This window comes from Andrographis paniculata, unplaced genomic scaffold (genome assembly GCF_009805555.1).
Source record: "Andrographis paniculata isolate CXL003 unplaced genomic scaffold, ASM980555v1 Contig69END, whole genome shotgun sequence".
NCBI classification, from domain to species: Eukaryota; Viridiplantae; Streptophyta; class Magnoliopsida; order Lamiales; family Acanthaceae; genus Andrographis; species Andrographis paniculata.
The window spans coordinates 5,505,291-5,519,241 of NW_026137605.1; the positions used below are offsets into that span (position 1 = coordinate 5,505,291).

Consider the following 13,951-nt stretch of genomic DNA (forward strand, 5'->3'; position numbering starts at 1 on the left):
TATACCACATCATACAACTATTCAAATTCAAAATTTTTACTATTCAAATCCCAATCCAAAATCCAAACCCCCAAACAAACACACCAAGACATATGGATGAATGGAAAAACACAAGCACTCCTCGGCACCCACCAAGACGCAGTCCCCACATACATAGGACATTTTTTTTTTCTTTTTCTTGGTATAGCCTATACATACAGTACAAAACTTGTACTATATACTATATATATATAAAAGGGTATCAATTCGTGTTTTTGGGTCGTATTAGTGTCGAATTGAACCACGAGGATAACAAAAAAAACTGTCAATTTGAACCCAAAATTTGACTTGAAACCCTAGACCCGAATACGACATGAATTCTTTCAAGTCGGGTTCAAGTTGACCTGAAATAGTTTCAGGTCACCCGAAACCCGACACGAAACAAACTCGAAAACTTAAAAATAATTAAATTAACCTAAAAAAAATCATTTTTATTTTTATTTTTATATTATTTTAAATATAAAATAATATAACTATTATAAATTAAAATAATAATAATAAAAATTTCAAGTCAACCGAAATACAAAACCCAAAACCTAACTTGATTTTATATTTTGGATTATTATGTCAACCCAAAACACTACCCGAACACGATATCAATTTTTTTCGTTTCGAGTCTGACTCGATTTTTTTCAAACTCGAAATACTCAAACCCGAACCTGAAAAATTTCAAATCGAACGGGTTCGATTTTTCGGGTCGGGTTTACTTTTGACACCCCCCCCTCTCTCTCTCTCTCTCTCTCTCAATATATATATATAGCCTATGTATGTGGGTGTAGGTAGGGGTACGGGTAGAGAATTCCATTCCCCAAAACCATAACAAATCATATAACAAAGATGATGCAATACATTTTTCAAATATAATAATATCTTTATATTCCCTAATTAAAATGCAACAAGCAAATAAAGTTGTGCAACCACACGTATGATAACAACCAAGTAAGCTGGAAGGCGCTACCATACTCTATAATAAAAAAAAAAACTAAACACCGTGACCTGCAATGCAATTAACTTAACACAGAAAAATTGAGTTGAGTTGAGTTCAGTTCACCTCAGCTCAGTTAGTTTTCTTATCACCCTCCTGCTCTTCTTCTTCTTCTGTGGCAGCACCATCTGTGATTGTGCCTTCAGGCTGCTGCTCGTCCTCCCCTCCAAAACCAAACTCGTTCACCCTTTTCTTGTCCACAGGATAGATCCATCTTTGGTACAGATATATCAAAAATATAACATCTGCGTTGCCCATCAAAAATTCAATGTTATGCCCACAAGATATTGCAGCTACTAGCTAGAGTGCCAACAGTAGTTTGTTCAGCAGACTAGGCAGGCTTGCTTAAATTAAGCACAGTAATTTCATAGTTTAAACAAAATCTCACCATCACGGAAGACAGAAAGCCGGTGCAGTATGGGCATCTTTATAACAAATGCAAAGAGGTCATCGATGATTGTGTTCAGGAATTTATATGTCATCTGCCTCCAAGGTAAATGGGCAACAGACTTCAGCTTATAATTGATAAACAACTGAGGGCACATCATGACAAAACCTGCAGCAAAGAACGAAAATGGAATAATATGGTTATTATGACATAATGTAAACATCATGTTGAGCTAAACAGCAAATAGTTTTAGCTTTACATCACTCATGATTATTCCCAAGAAAACACAAGTTCAGTCAGTCTATTGATTAAAGCTCCTTTAACTATGATATTCGTTAGAGAGTTGCGCAGCAGACCAACCACCTACTTCATTCCCAAGAGATTTAAACACCTAGGATGCCAAGTACTCAATTTTATAGTAGGGGAAATCCAGAAATGCCATCAAATACATCATGGAAATCAATTTGCAGCTAGTATATTGGAATAGATTTCAACCCTAGCACAGATTTGAGATACATATAGCTAGCCGAGAACAAATTTCATTAAAAGGGAGCACCGTTCCGAGTAAATTCATCATTTAATGTAGCATATATTCACATATCCATAAGTACAGTCAGCCTATGAATAAGTGAATACTCAAGAACGGAATATTAGTATTACAAAAAAATTGCCTATTTGATACATACACACAGCATATTCAATACCATAGAACAGCACATGAGCAATAACTCAATAAAAAAGTAAACTACTGAATAACATAATTAAATTATTGATCAGCATATACCCACTACGCAAGCAATATACAACATATTTGTGCTCAGCATATATGATTGAAGAAAACAGTACAAGTATAATAACAAACTAACAGTAAACACATATTGTATGTATTATGTCAGCATCTCATATACAAGCATTCAGCATGTTGTATAATTACATTAGCAAATCAGTATATGACAAAAAAGAGTTGTGAAATTATCAAGTAAACATTTCATATATAAGGATTTAGCATATTACATAGCAATAATTAACATATTTTTTTTTAAAAAAAAAAAAAAGAAAAAACACATGAAAATCAGCAGTAACTGCTAAAAAAAATAATGTCATTGGAAACGAAGTGCATAATATGTGATATTGATCTAAGCCAAAATGGAAAACATGCAGGCAAAAAAGATATGAAGGAGGGATGCTAACCAAACATGTAGACACAGCTTGTAAGGGACGAAAGGATCCACGAATACCAGCTTTTGTGCCTTTCGTATTTCAGAGAGTATATAGAGAAACAAGCGGTAAGAAAGAAGAGAACATATGACAAGTATTTCATGGCTAGATCATCATACTCCTTTGTCTTGTTTTTTGCATATGACTCCCGGTCACGGAATCTCAACATTGGTATCTTACCAGATCTGTCAATCTAGAAGAAGCGAATATTTAAGATGATGTTCCACTAATGTATCAGTGATTAAAAGTTACATACAGTATATGTGTATATATATATATATATTTATAATTTCAGCATCGATAACTTTCATTAGGGCTTTCGGATAACTTTCATAATTACCTCAACATGCATCGCTTTTCCAATTTTCCAGAACTCTATGCAGCAGCCAATGCCAGAGCTTGCAAGTATCATCCATGAAGTTTCATTGTCAAGCAAATAAAGGAAGACAATTAGTTGGCAAAAGAAATTCACAACCACAGATTTTGCTGATAATCCCTCCATGGACTTGTTTTTATTCCAAAATTGAATATCTGCAGAGTATAAAAATGCTATAAGTGATTGTTCAAAAGCCAGTTGTTTATCAGGAATATATGAAACAGTAATCATCCCGTACCATTCTTGAAAGCCAAGAAGTCAAATATAGAGTGAAGTATTGAAACAACCATGGTCACGGCAAGAAGGTAAGGATTTCCTTCCAGAAAAACTCTCTGTGAAACAGATTAAATCAGTAACAATTCATTTGAAATGTTTCTATTGGAATCACTCAAATAAAAATTGTAAGACAGAAGCATATAACTACATCTTCAAAAAAGTATTATATCCTCATAGATGTACAAATTCTCCAAACTCCAAAAGAAGGCCAGCCATGCCTGAATATAGGGCATAGGTATCTATAATTGCCAACAAAAGCACAATGAAAATGCACATGGCGTCAACTCAAGTATTCATTGTTTAATAGATTTGCATCCACATTCAAGTTATTTCACTTCATCTGGATAAAGAATTACATAATGCATGTAGTTAGGAGAAAAGCAGGTATAACCACTTCCATTGAACTGTGCACACTTTCAGAAACAAATTCATAACATAGAGAACAGATTTATACCTTTAGTTCATCAGCTTCACCTTCAAGCATGCTTCCATAATTACGATGAATCTGGAATGACTGATCAATCTGTAGAAATAATTGCCATTTCGTCATGCTAATAGGGCCCACCTCGAGATTCAGGGGCAATTCATTCACTGTCTCATTTATTGGTATCAACTTATCTCGGAGTAACCAAAATTCATTGAAGAAGATAGTTGGATAGTAGTTTCCTGTGTTAGGCTCAATGTTCATATCTTACGAATTCAAGTAAAGGAGTAGACCATGCAAACTGTCTATGCCAATCTCGTGATAAGTATGCAGAAGTGGCCAGTGGAAGTTGTATGGCAAATACTACAAATGGGAAAAGCATTGGACACTACACTTTAAAGAGATCAGTGAATATTATCTATTATCCACAAAACTGGCTCCATAAAATTTGCAACATTTTAAGATCCAACTTTATAGATTCCCATACACATGGCATATGCTTCAGAATAAGCACTTAATGAAACTCATCAAAATGACAATTGTCCGTAAATAAGAACAATACCAATTATAATGGTAGACTAAGACTCATCAAAAGCATTTTTACCCACAACATTTAACATTCAATTATTTGAAGATTTGTTTGGGTACCGAGTGAGGCTGTCTCAAGACAAATTTGTCACTGATGTGTAAAACTTGCTTGCACACTTTGAGATTGGATTTGACACAATATATATATATATATATAAATTTGAGAACTAAGGATGAGAACAACCTAGATCCGCTAATATGCAGATGATAAAGTTAGTTCAAAACAAATAAGGTCATGAAACATAAAGACCACAATAATGTCAGGATACAAGGAGCAATATTTGGAGGCACTGCATTCTGAGGATATCTGCAAGAGAAACCAAATAAGAGATCATTTGGCAAGTAAGCATCTGGTCAAACAGAAAACCATAAAGAGTTGATTACAGAAACTATACCTCTGAAAACTAGAACAAATACGCATAGCACATATCTTTATCACCGTAAAAGTCATCAAGAAGCATATTTCAATCACATTATCGGTTATACAGAGATGTTCATGTGTTTTAACTACTGCAAGTATTATCATTATGTGAATTGTGAAACATATCAATCACATTATAGTCGCTAGGATAGTTATATAAGCAAACAAGTTGACTACAATGGGATAGTCATGACTTAAGCTGTAGCGATACATACAAACTGACTTCCACTCCAGATAATTGCCCACAGAGACATGCACTTTCTTATGCAGAATGGTGCGTTTTCAGGAAACATGATGTTCCACTAGCAGCCAATATATCAAATATATGAAAAAGACACAGCTTAGATATCCTAAACCATGGATGATTGAGTTAGTGCAGTGATCATCGCACTATATTTGAAAATTTCAATCTCTAACTGTCTTATGTAGAAAATTGTAGCAATTTCCCATGAAAGTGTTAATTATAACCAATATTCATTCACTATGCCATCCCTAAGTTCATCATAAATGTACTGGTAGTTAATGAGCAGCTTAATTGCATAGGCCAACCATTCAAAAAATCAGCAACTCTCTCTGCCTTTTTCATTTGCTCCCAAACTATAAGACAGCTCTAAGTTTGTCTAAATGAGACAGCAAACAGACCAGGTTAATCAACCAAAATGTATAGAGATTCTAACATTAATTAATCCTTTCCATTACTTTAAGATATATGAAACTGAAGCAGCCATATTTGTGAGTCTCAACGTATATGATACACATATCATACTTCTATATAGCTACATCGGAATAGTAATCTTCACTCGGCTAGATAGTTTAGATTTAGGTCTATGGAAAAATAAAACACACAATCTTACTCTTAACATCAGTTCAAATAGCAGCAAATTAAGTAGCATTATAGCTCAAAGTAAACATCTATCTCTTTATACATGTTTAGACAACTTTACCTAGTGAAATCTTCAACGAGATTTATTGTAATATTAGGCTTCCAGTATGAAGTCCATTCAATTGGCCCAATCTCTTTGTCATCAACAAATGCATCTTGGACTACCTAAAGCAAAATTAATTTATTAATGATACAACGGCATAAGATAACTAAGGAAATAACTTCAAGATCTGAAGAAATTAAGTTGGAAAGTAATATAACAAAGAACATATATGGGTACGCTATCTATACTATAAACAAACATATAAAATATAATCCATCAAAAACCTTTTCATCATTGCTAGTGCTTTCTGTGTCCCCCAACAAACTCTTCTTCTTGTCAGCCTTCGACTTGGGTAAGTATATAACCACACCTACGCACAAGGAAGATCAATATAAGAACTTCGACACCCAAAATAGAGAGTTATAGCCCAATAAGAATAGTTAGAATAATCTTACGATGGGTCAACCCAAAAGAAGCCAACGGCTGGTACTCAGGATCCTTAGGATCTGGCGGATAGCCAGACCTAGCAAAGAAAACATGAGCATAGAGACTCCCATTGTTCTTTAATGCCTAAGATTCAGAAGAAAGATACAGTAATTCGTAGCCAACAACATGCAACTGAATGAAATAACAGCCAATACAAGGGAAGTTGATATATATATATAATATATATGTGCAAAGAATTTGAAATTAACTAATTCTAAAATGCACCCATTAGTACAATAAGAATACCTCAGAAGGATAATACTTCAGGGACACAGTTCTTGTTGAATCTGCAGTCCAAAGTGCATAGGGTATATTTGTCTCCTGCCAAACAAGGAGTGCTTCATTTCCAAAGTCATTAAACTTCTCTTTCTCAGAAAGGTACAGCCACATATCCTGAAAAGATATATAAGGTATTTTGACATTAGATGCTTCATATAATCAAAAGCTCAGAGTTTTGAGCATTTTAATTTGAATCATGGTATAGCCACTTCAGAGGTTCAATTGGTTCCCCTCATTCATCCATGATCAAACAAATAGAACCTCAATTTTTCTGTGTGAGCAATTGAATATTTAGTGCATGACTCCAAATGGCACATGAAACAACCCAGACAACGTGATTATGTGTAAACACAAAATGGATATAAGCAGATCATGCCAACCACCAAATATCTGGAGGTCACCCAATTATTAGCATTATTAATCAGACTATACCTATGTATGTACATACATATTCATGCATACCTATATGTATACATAGGAAAACATGTAAAATAAATATCAGGTTTTTATATATCATGAATGATAACTACAATCCTCTATCCTTGAAAACTACACAAAATGCATTTGAATCTGCAGAAATTATTGATCTAGGTTCATCATTAAACCAAAGAAACTTCAAAGGACTTTGGTTAGTGAGTTCCCCTAATATTTGCTTCAAAAGTCCATCTACTTGACCAATTAAGTCACTCGTTGCTGAGATTATTACCTCATCAGCAGCAGAGCTGGTGAGTTACACATAGTTAACAACATAAGAAATTCAATTGAATGTCGTCAGTTAGCCCTAATCAGATAATCGCATAACTACATCGGAGAAGAGACCTGGTATACCATAAATATATGTTAACGAAAAACGCCCTTATAGATCTTAACTGATATTGAGCACGTATACATAATACATGCATGAAGGTTTAATATGCATTGATTACAATCTAATACGAGCAGTACTTCCAAATAAGACCAAGTATACACACCAAGGGTTCGCCTTTTTGAAAGAGGTTGGAGATCTGGTGTGTGGATTGAGTAGGAGATCTCTTGGGTCCAAAAAATTTAGAGGCGAAGTACCAGAAAACTGCTACCCTAATTATCCCTGTCAGCATCTGACCTAATCCGGCGGGTTGCTGCTGCTGCCGGCGCCTCCCCCCGCCGCCGCCCTCTGCTACTTGTGTCTCCATATCCAATAGAGCAAAAAATCAACCACTCCACTGAGTAGCAGAGAGAGGATAACAACGGCAAGATGAATATGGCGGCTACAGAAACAGCAGTGCAACGATCGGCAGCTTAAGTAGAGAGAATCGATCCAGCGAAAGGAGAGAGACGAGACAATTAATAGAAGGAATCCAAAAGGCGGCAGCGAAGGGCTAGCTAATGTTGTTGTTTTTGATATTTTATCGATAGTGGATTTTTCTTTTTCTTTTTTTTTTTTTTTTTTTTTCTTTTTTCAGATTGGATTATTTTATTTATTTTTATTTAGATGAGGCTATACTGACATGGTTTGCTTGTTTATTTTTTATAGTTTAGAATTTGATATATATATATATATATATATTTTTTCTCACCAAAAAGGTATAAATTAATTTTTGTATATAATATAGAGAATGGTATCAAAAATATAAAATATTTATTTTAAGTTGAATATTTTGAATATTTTAATACTTTTTTTCTAATGAGTATTTAATTTTTCTTTTTTTTTTTACTGTTTAACATTTTTTTTTTATTATTTTTTAAAATTATAATTGAAAAATAGTGTTTAGTGAACAAATGTAATTTATTTATAATGATTAAAAAAATGGTGATATAAAAAAAATTAATTTTGGTCTCAATATCAAAATTGATAATTTTGGTCTCAAGATAACAATTTCAATCAATTTTGTCTCGTTATAAACAATTTCAATCAATTTTGGTTCAACTGTTAAAAAAAACTAACGGAAATTGCTGACATGGACATACCGGATTAGATGTAGCAGCTGATTTGGAAACTATCTGGTCATGTACAATTATACACGACCATGTTCTTACACAGCTATGTAAAATTTACATGGTCATATATACCTCTCTGTTTTGGTCTAAAATTTTATTTTTTTATATATATTTTTAAAAAATAAATAAATAAATTTAGAATAGTTATAGAGTTAAAATGTAAAAAATCAATACTAATCCTAATATAATTAAAATGTATCAATTTTAGTTCAAATATAAAAATTTATCTGAGTACGTTCTTTTGAAAGATTTTATCTAAAATTCTTTTTAAAAATATTCAATTATACAACTATTTTTTATTTTTGTATATTATAGTATTAAAAATTAATTTTATATTTCAATACAATTATATATGTCTATGTTGAAATTGTTTGAAATTGTATTGAAATGTAAAATAAAATTTTAATATAATATTAAAAAATAAAAAATAGTTGTGTAATTGAATGTTTCTAAGTGGAAAATTGTTGATGAATATTTTAAGCAAAACATATCCTATAAATTTTTATATTTGAATTACAATTTGTACATTTTAATTATATTAGATTATTATTGATTTTTTTCAATTTTACCTATATCAACTATTCTAAATTCAAAATATTTTTTTTTAAAAAAAATATAACCAAAAAAAAAAAAAATTTAGACCAAAATAAAAATGTACACAGCCGTGTAAAATTAAACATGGCCGTGTGAAAACATGACCGTGTATAATTGTACATTTAAATATACATGGTCGTGTGACAACATGATCGTGTATAATTGTACATTGTTGTGTAGTTTCCAGGTCAGCTGCCACGTCAACTCCGTTACGTCCACGTTAGCAATTTCCGTTAGTTTTTTTAATGGTGAGACCAAAATTGATTGAAATTGTTTATAATTTGACTAAAATTGATGGGTTTTTTATATTGGGACCAAAATTGAAATTTTGGTGATATTGGTACACAATTGATTTTTTCCCAATATAAAAATATAATTGTAAGTATTTCTAAAAAAAAAAAAGCAAAATAGCAAAAAACACACAAGAGTTTGCTGAAAATCCCCTAGTCCTAAAACTCGAAAAAACTTACTTGTAGTTTGTAAAATGTTGCAGGAAACACCCTATCCGTTAGGACTTAACGACAAATGTATGTCACATGCCCAAAATGCGATTTTTGCTTCAGAGAGTCATATATCTGAGAGTGAAGCTACAAAAATACCCATCTGGCTTTATTAACTTAACTGCACCCTTCTCTCATTCGCACAGCGTCTCCTTCCTTCAGGAGATCGCCCGTCGTTTTCCGTCACCTACCTCGTCAACCTCCACCCTGCCGGCACCGACAGTTTGTTTCCACAAACCTCGGGTACATCCGTATGTAACAGTAGTTGAACTTTAATTACAGCAGTTTTGTTGCATTTTGCCATTTTTTTTTCTAAAACTTGAATCTGAAAATTTGTTTTGGGTGTTTTTTGGTCTCAGTGCGATTTTGCCCGTCGAATTTAGATCGTGTTGTAGCAATGCGTTTCCTATCGCGAGACTGAAATTTTGATTAGAATTTTTATCGAATACAACTTATGTATTATCGTTGTCGGATTTGGTGTCTTGATTTGTTACAGAAAACGGATGTTTGTTGGGGGAAATGGGTTCCGGTAATTTGTTTCTAATTCAGTATCTAGTGTTACTCGCAATATTGAATCATTGTTTTGGTTGGAATTATTTGAAACCCTCTAATTTTTTAAATCCTAATTTTTTACATCACTCTGTTTGGCTTGAAGTGATTTTGTTTTTTTTTTTTATCTAGGGCCGAAATCGTGATTCTATAATTCATAAATTTTCTAGTAATTTTCAATGATAGGGAGTGAATATTTATGGCTCATATATGAATTTATTTGCAAGCATATAATCTTGTGTGTTTGAGACTTTTTGCAATCATTTGCTAGAGATGTCATTTAGCGGCTCAAAATCGAAGTCTAGGGGCCGGGGAGATCTTGACCTAAGGTATCGATGCCCACGATGCAAGTGTGGGACTGTTGTAGTAATCCGTGTCGTCGGCCCAACGAAGAAAACCCAAGGAAAATTATTTTACAATTGCCGAGTTGGAGCCTGTGATTTTTTCCGTTGGCTTGATCCTGTGAGCACTCGTGTCGGAGAATGGAGCAATGATGGGGATGATGTAAACGATTCGGAGGTTTAATCTGTTGCGTTTGATAGGGAGCTACTTGATAACTCCAAATAAAAGCATATATTTCGCTTGACAAAACTGTGTATTACTTGAATTTTTATGTGAAAATCATCACAAAATCTTATTTATAGCATACTTTATTGATTTGTTTCGCTTGGTATAATCCAGAGCTCGTTTGTTGAGATTATTAACGTTTTTGGCATTTTTAAACGATGTTTCTGGTCCAAAAAAAGCTAAGTATTGAAAGTCAAGCGACGGTGCTCTGGCTTGGCAAACGACACTCTTTCCGCTTGCGCCAACGCCAGCGACTAGACATCAGCCGCTGCAGAAGCGAAAGTATACCACTCCGAAAATTTACTAAGTGTTCATCTCTCAGCGGTCTAGTCATTCCCCTACCAGCCAGTAACGAAAGCATCGCTTGAGCTGTGCTGATGCCCTCCAACCATCCAGGTAAGCGAGGAAGATCTGTGCTCTTACATTCTAAAGCGAGCAAAGCGGCAACCAGGAAGTTACGGCCGGTGCAACTATTTCAACAGATTAACTACCATCAACCACCTAACTGTCCAAGTAGTTTCAACTGCGGCTCAACTACTCTGCAACCGCCATTCCCTTAAACCTATAAATAGGAGCAGATACCATTTGTATATTTCATCACATTACGTGATACACGACACACATTACTTTATGCAGATTTGTGTGCATTCCAAGAGCTTCAACCCTGTAAGGGAGTTCTTTAGATATGAATAACCAGGGGAGTTGAGATCTTCTCCTCCTTTTGGCCGCTCACCTTACTACTTTCTAGAATAGTTTACTCTTTGATTTACAACTTTGATTAATGCTTTTGTAATGTAGATCTTTATCTTTTTCTTGGTAGTTAATGAAATATCAAGATAGATTCATATTCACCTTTATCCCCGCTTCATATTTGTGTCAAAGTGTTAGGATTAGAATTTTATTTTGCTGTGGAAGAACAAATATCTTAGTCTAGTTTCATGTCGTATTCATTAATAGATTCTAAATTGTTCAATGTAGTTAGAACGCGGGAGCCTTGTCGACCTGCTTAGTTGCTATTTTGAATTTTATTCTGATTAAAGAGAGGTAACAGAAGGGTAAAGCCACTAATTAGACGGAGATTAGGATAATTAATAGGGTATAGGCACTGGTCTATTGGGTCACAGAAATGTCTGGTGACAGTAGAATTTCTTACTTATAATATTCTGATTCTGGGCGTCATTAAAGTCTTGTTGTAAATCCCTTAAGGTCAAGTACCAGCGAAGTTAGTTTCTGTGTTAATCATTTTGTGCAATTACATTAACTTTTTCTTTCATTACGTGTTATAAATATATGTTTCGCTTACTCATTTTCACCATTCGCTCATTACATCCATCGGAATCTAGACATTTAATAATATACAAATCAGACACAACATTATCTGATCCTCCTTATCGCTTACCTAATAGCAATCATATATATAGTTCGTTCCCTTCACCCATCTGCTCTCGCTCACCACCATCCTCGCTACACCCATCGCTCGCGCACTACTTCTGCTGAATGTCTCTCCATGCACTCATCTACTTTCTTTTCTTTAATTTTAGTTTTAGTATAGCACTCTGGCTCGCTCGCAAGTGAGCCAACTTTTCTATTTTTCCGTTGCATTCATCTAGTATGAACTTCTTGATAAAATTTTGCGACTTTAAATATTTGTGTTCGACCTAGAAATTCACCAGTAAAAAGAGTATAAATAATTGTGATAATGCAATTGAGGGTCTACAAGTTCAATTTCATCATCTATGTCTGAACATGCACAATAATGCAAACTTCACTCAAGAAACTCATAAGAAATTTCCCTGCCATTATTTTCAAATACAAAATTTCGCATATCACTACTCAAATAAACAAAGGGGGTTGTGTATGAAGTGTCTCAATTGAAGGTGGTTGTGGAAGAACGACGTTGTGAAATAAAATCCTTCCAAACAACACTGATGTATGTCAAGCTTCTCATGGTTGTTTCTATGGTGCTTACCATACCAGAGGTCTTGTTTTAAGAAGTTGGTATGTCTTCGACTCATTTTGGTAATGGTTCATGTACTCTCGTAGTAGCAGGAGCGGTGCGGTCGAAGCAATGCTTTAGTTGCAGTAGGGCAGATTCCGTTGTAGTTGTAGCTGGGTGTAAAGTAGTGGTGTAGTAGTAGCGGCAAGGGTGGTAAAGTAGTGGGAGTAGATGTAATGTATTTTTCTGATTTGTAATACAATGCACCGTAATGGTCAGCATAGACAACATACCATCTCGTTCTTTAATTTTACATGTTGTAATTTGTGTGCCAATCCCCTAGCCATAACAAAACGTCATAATATTAATTCCCTAACAAGCCTTAATATTAAACCTTAGACTTCAACCGCACAAGCCACAACGATAATACTTCCCCAAACAAACACTTCAACATACACTTCATAATATTAATTCCCTAACAAACAATTCAATTCTACAATACTTCAAATAACTTAGGCACAAAACAAAATGCCCGAACCGTAATCTTACCGTTGTTCGACATAAAATATAACGGCCCACATTATATCCCCAATCCGAGTCACAAAATGCGTGGGCTAATCTACATAACTGTGTCCAATGCTAATTGGTTCCATACTAACAAACACATAAGATAATAAACTACTTCGGGTACCCGTGCAACGTATCCGAAACAGATATCGATAGAATCTCACTAACGACCCCGGGAAGATGCACAATGTGAAGGCCCCCGATGCCCTAGCTTGAGTGAAAACCGAACACTTCGAAGCAACGAGGACAATGATGCATGTTGAGTTCCCCCACTTCCGTCCGTCGTCCCCGATAGACCCTGCGATTGCACCTGAAACGACTGTGTTGTTAGAGGCAACCAACCATGTAATTCAAGTAGCAGCAAAATCAATTTTTTTTTCCAGATAAATAAACTCGAGAACAGCTGAGTAGCCTAAGAACTGAGATGGCTACTTGTTCGGACTAGGAGCAGTGTCTGTCCGGCCGATTGGTTAGATCTTTCCTTGACGTGTTCTATCTATTTAAAGAGCAACATTAGTTGGAAATAAGTTTTAAACACATTTCAGAAGTGACAAGAAACTGAGGTGGCTACTTACTTGTTGTTTGGGTTGGAACCAATGATCTCTCGCTGGATTCATGGGAGTTGTGTTGTGTTCTACAAGAATAAACTTTAGGATAAAAAATTATACATGAGAAACAGAGAAATAAAGAGCATCTCAGAAGTTTGAGAACCACCTTAGAGAGCGGCAGATCATTTTTGCAACTCCGTCTGTTGTGCCCCTGTCGATAACATTTGAAACAAGTAGTCATCAGTCCATGCTGAGATGCTTTACCACCTGCCGCTCATCATTACCGTCATGCCGATGAAGTTTTTTC

The 13,951-nt window shown here is 34.6% G+C and overlaps 1 protein-coding gene across 1 annotated transcript; it reads right to left on the bottom strand.

The window, feature by feature from the left end:
• Positions 1-861: 861 nt before the first annotated feature.
• LOC127263698 (uncharacterized) lies at positions 862-7,775 on the bottom strand. Its single transcript, XM_051292866.1, has 12 exons — positions 7,378-7,775; positions 6,374-6,520; positions 6,097-6,211; positions 5,926-6,011; positions 5,660-5,763; positions 4,564-4,601; positions 3,737-3,972; positions 3,245-3,338; positions 2,971-3,161; positions 2,604-2,823; positions 1,413-1,580; positions 862-1,269 (listed from the first exon to the last, which is right to left on the bottom strand). The coding sequence occupies exons 1-12, from the start codon at positions 7,576-7,578 to the stop codon at positions 1,097-1,099; spliced, it is 1,773 nt and encodes a 590-aa protein (XP_051148823.1). The 5' UTR covers positions 7,579-7,775; the 3' UTR covers positions 862-1,096.
• Positions 7,776-13,951: the final 6,176 nt, after the last annotated feature.

Bases quoted from the DNA above. Each gene is read 5' to 3' on its own strand.
- LOC127263698 (XM_051292866.1), bottom strand. From the start codon at position 7,578: ATGGAGACACAAGTAGCAGAGGGCGGCGGCGGGGGGAGGCGCCGGCAG. The intron at 6,212-6,373 runs GTATTCTTATTG...TCTGAATCTTAG, and splicing joins TGAAGTATTATCCTTCTGAG to GCATTAAAGAACAATGGGAG. The intron at 3,162-3,244 runs GTACGGGATGAT...TATACTCTGCAG, and splicing joins CTTCTTGGCTTTCAAGAATG to ATATTCAATTTTGGAATAAA.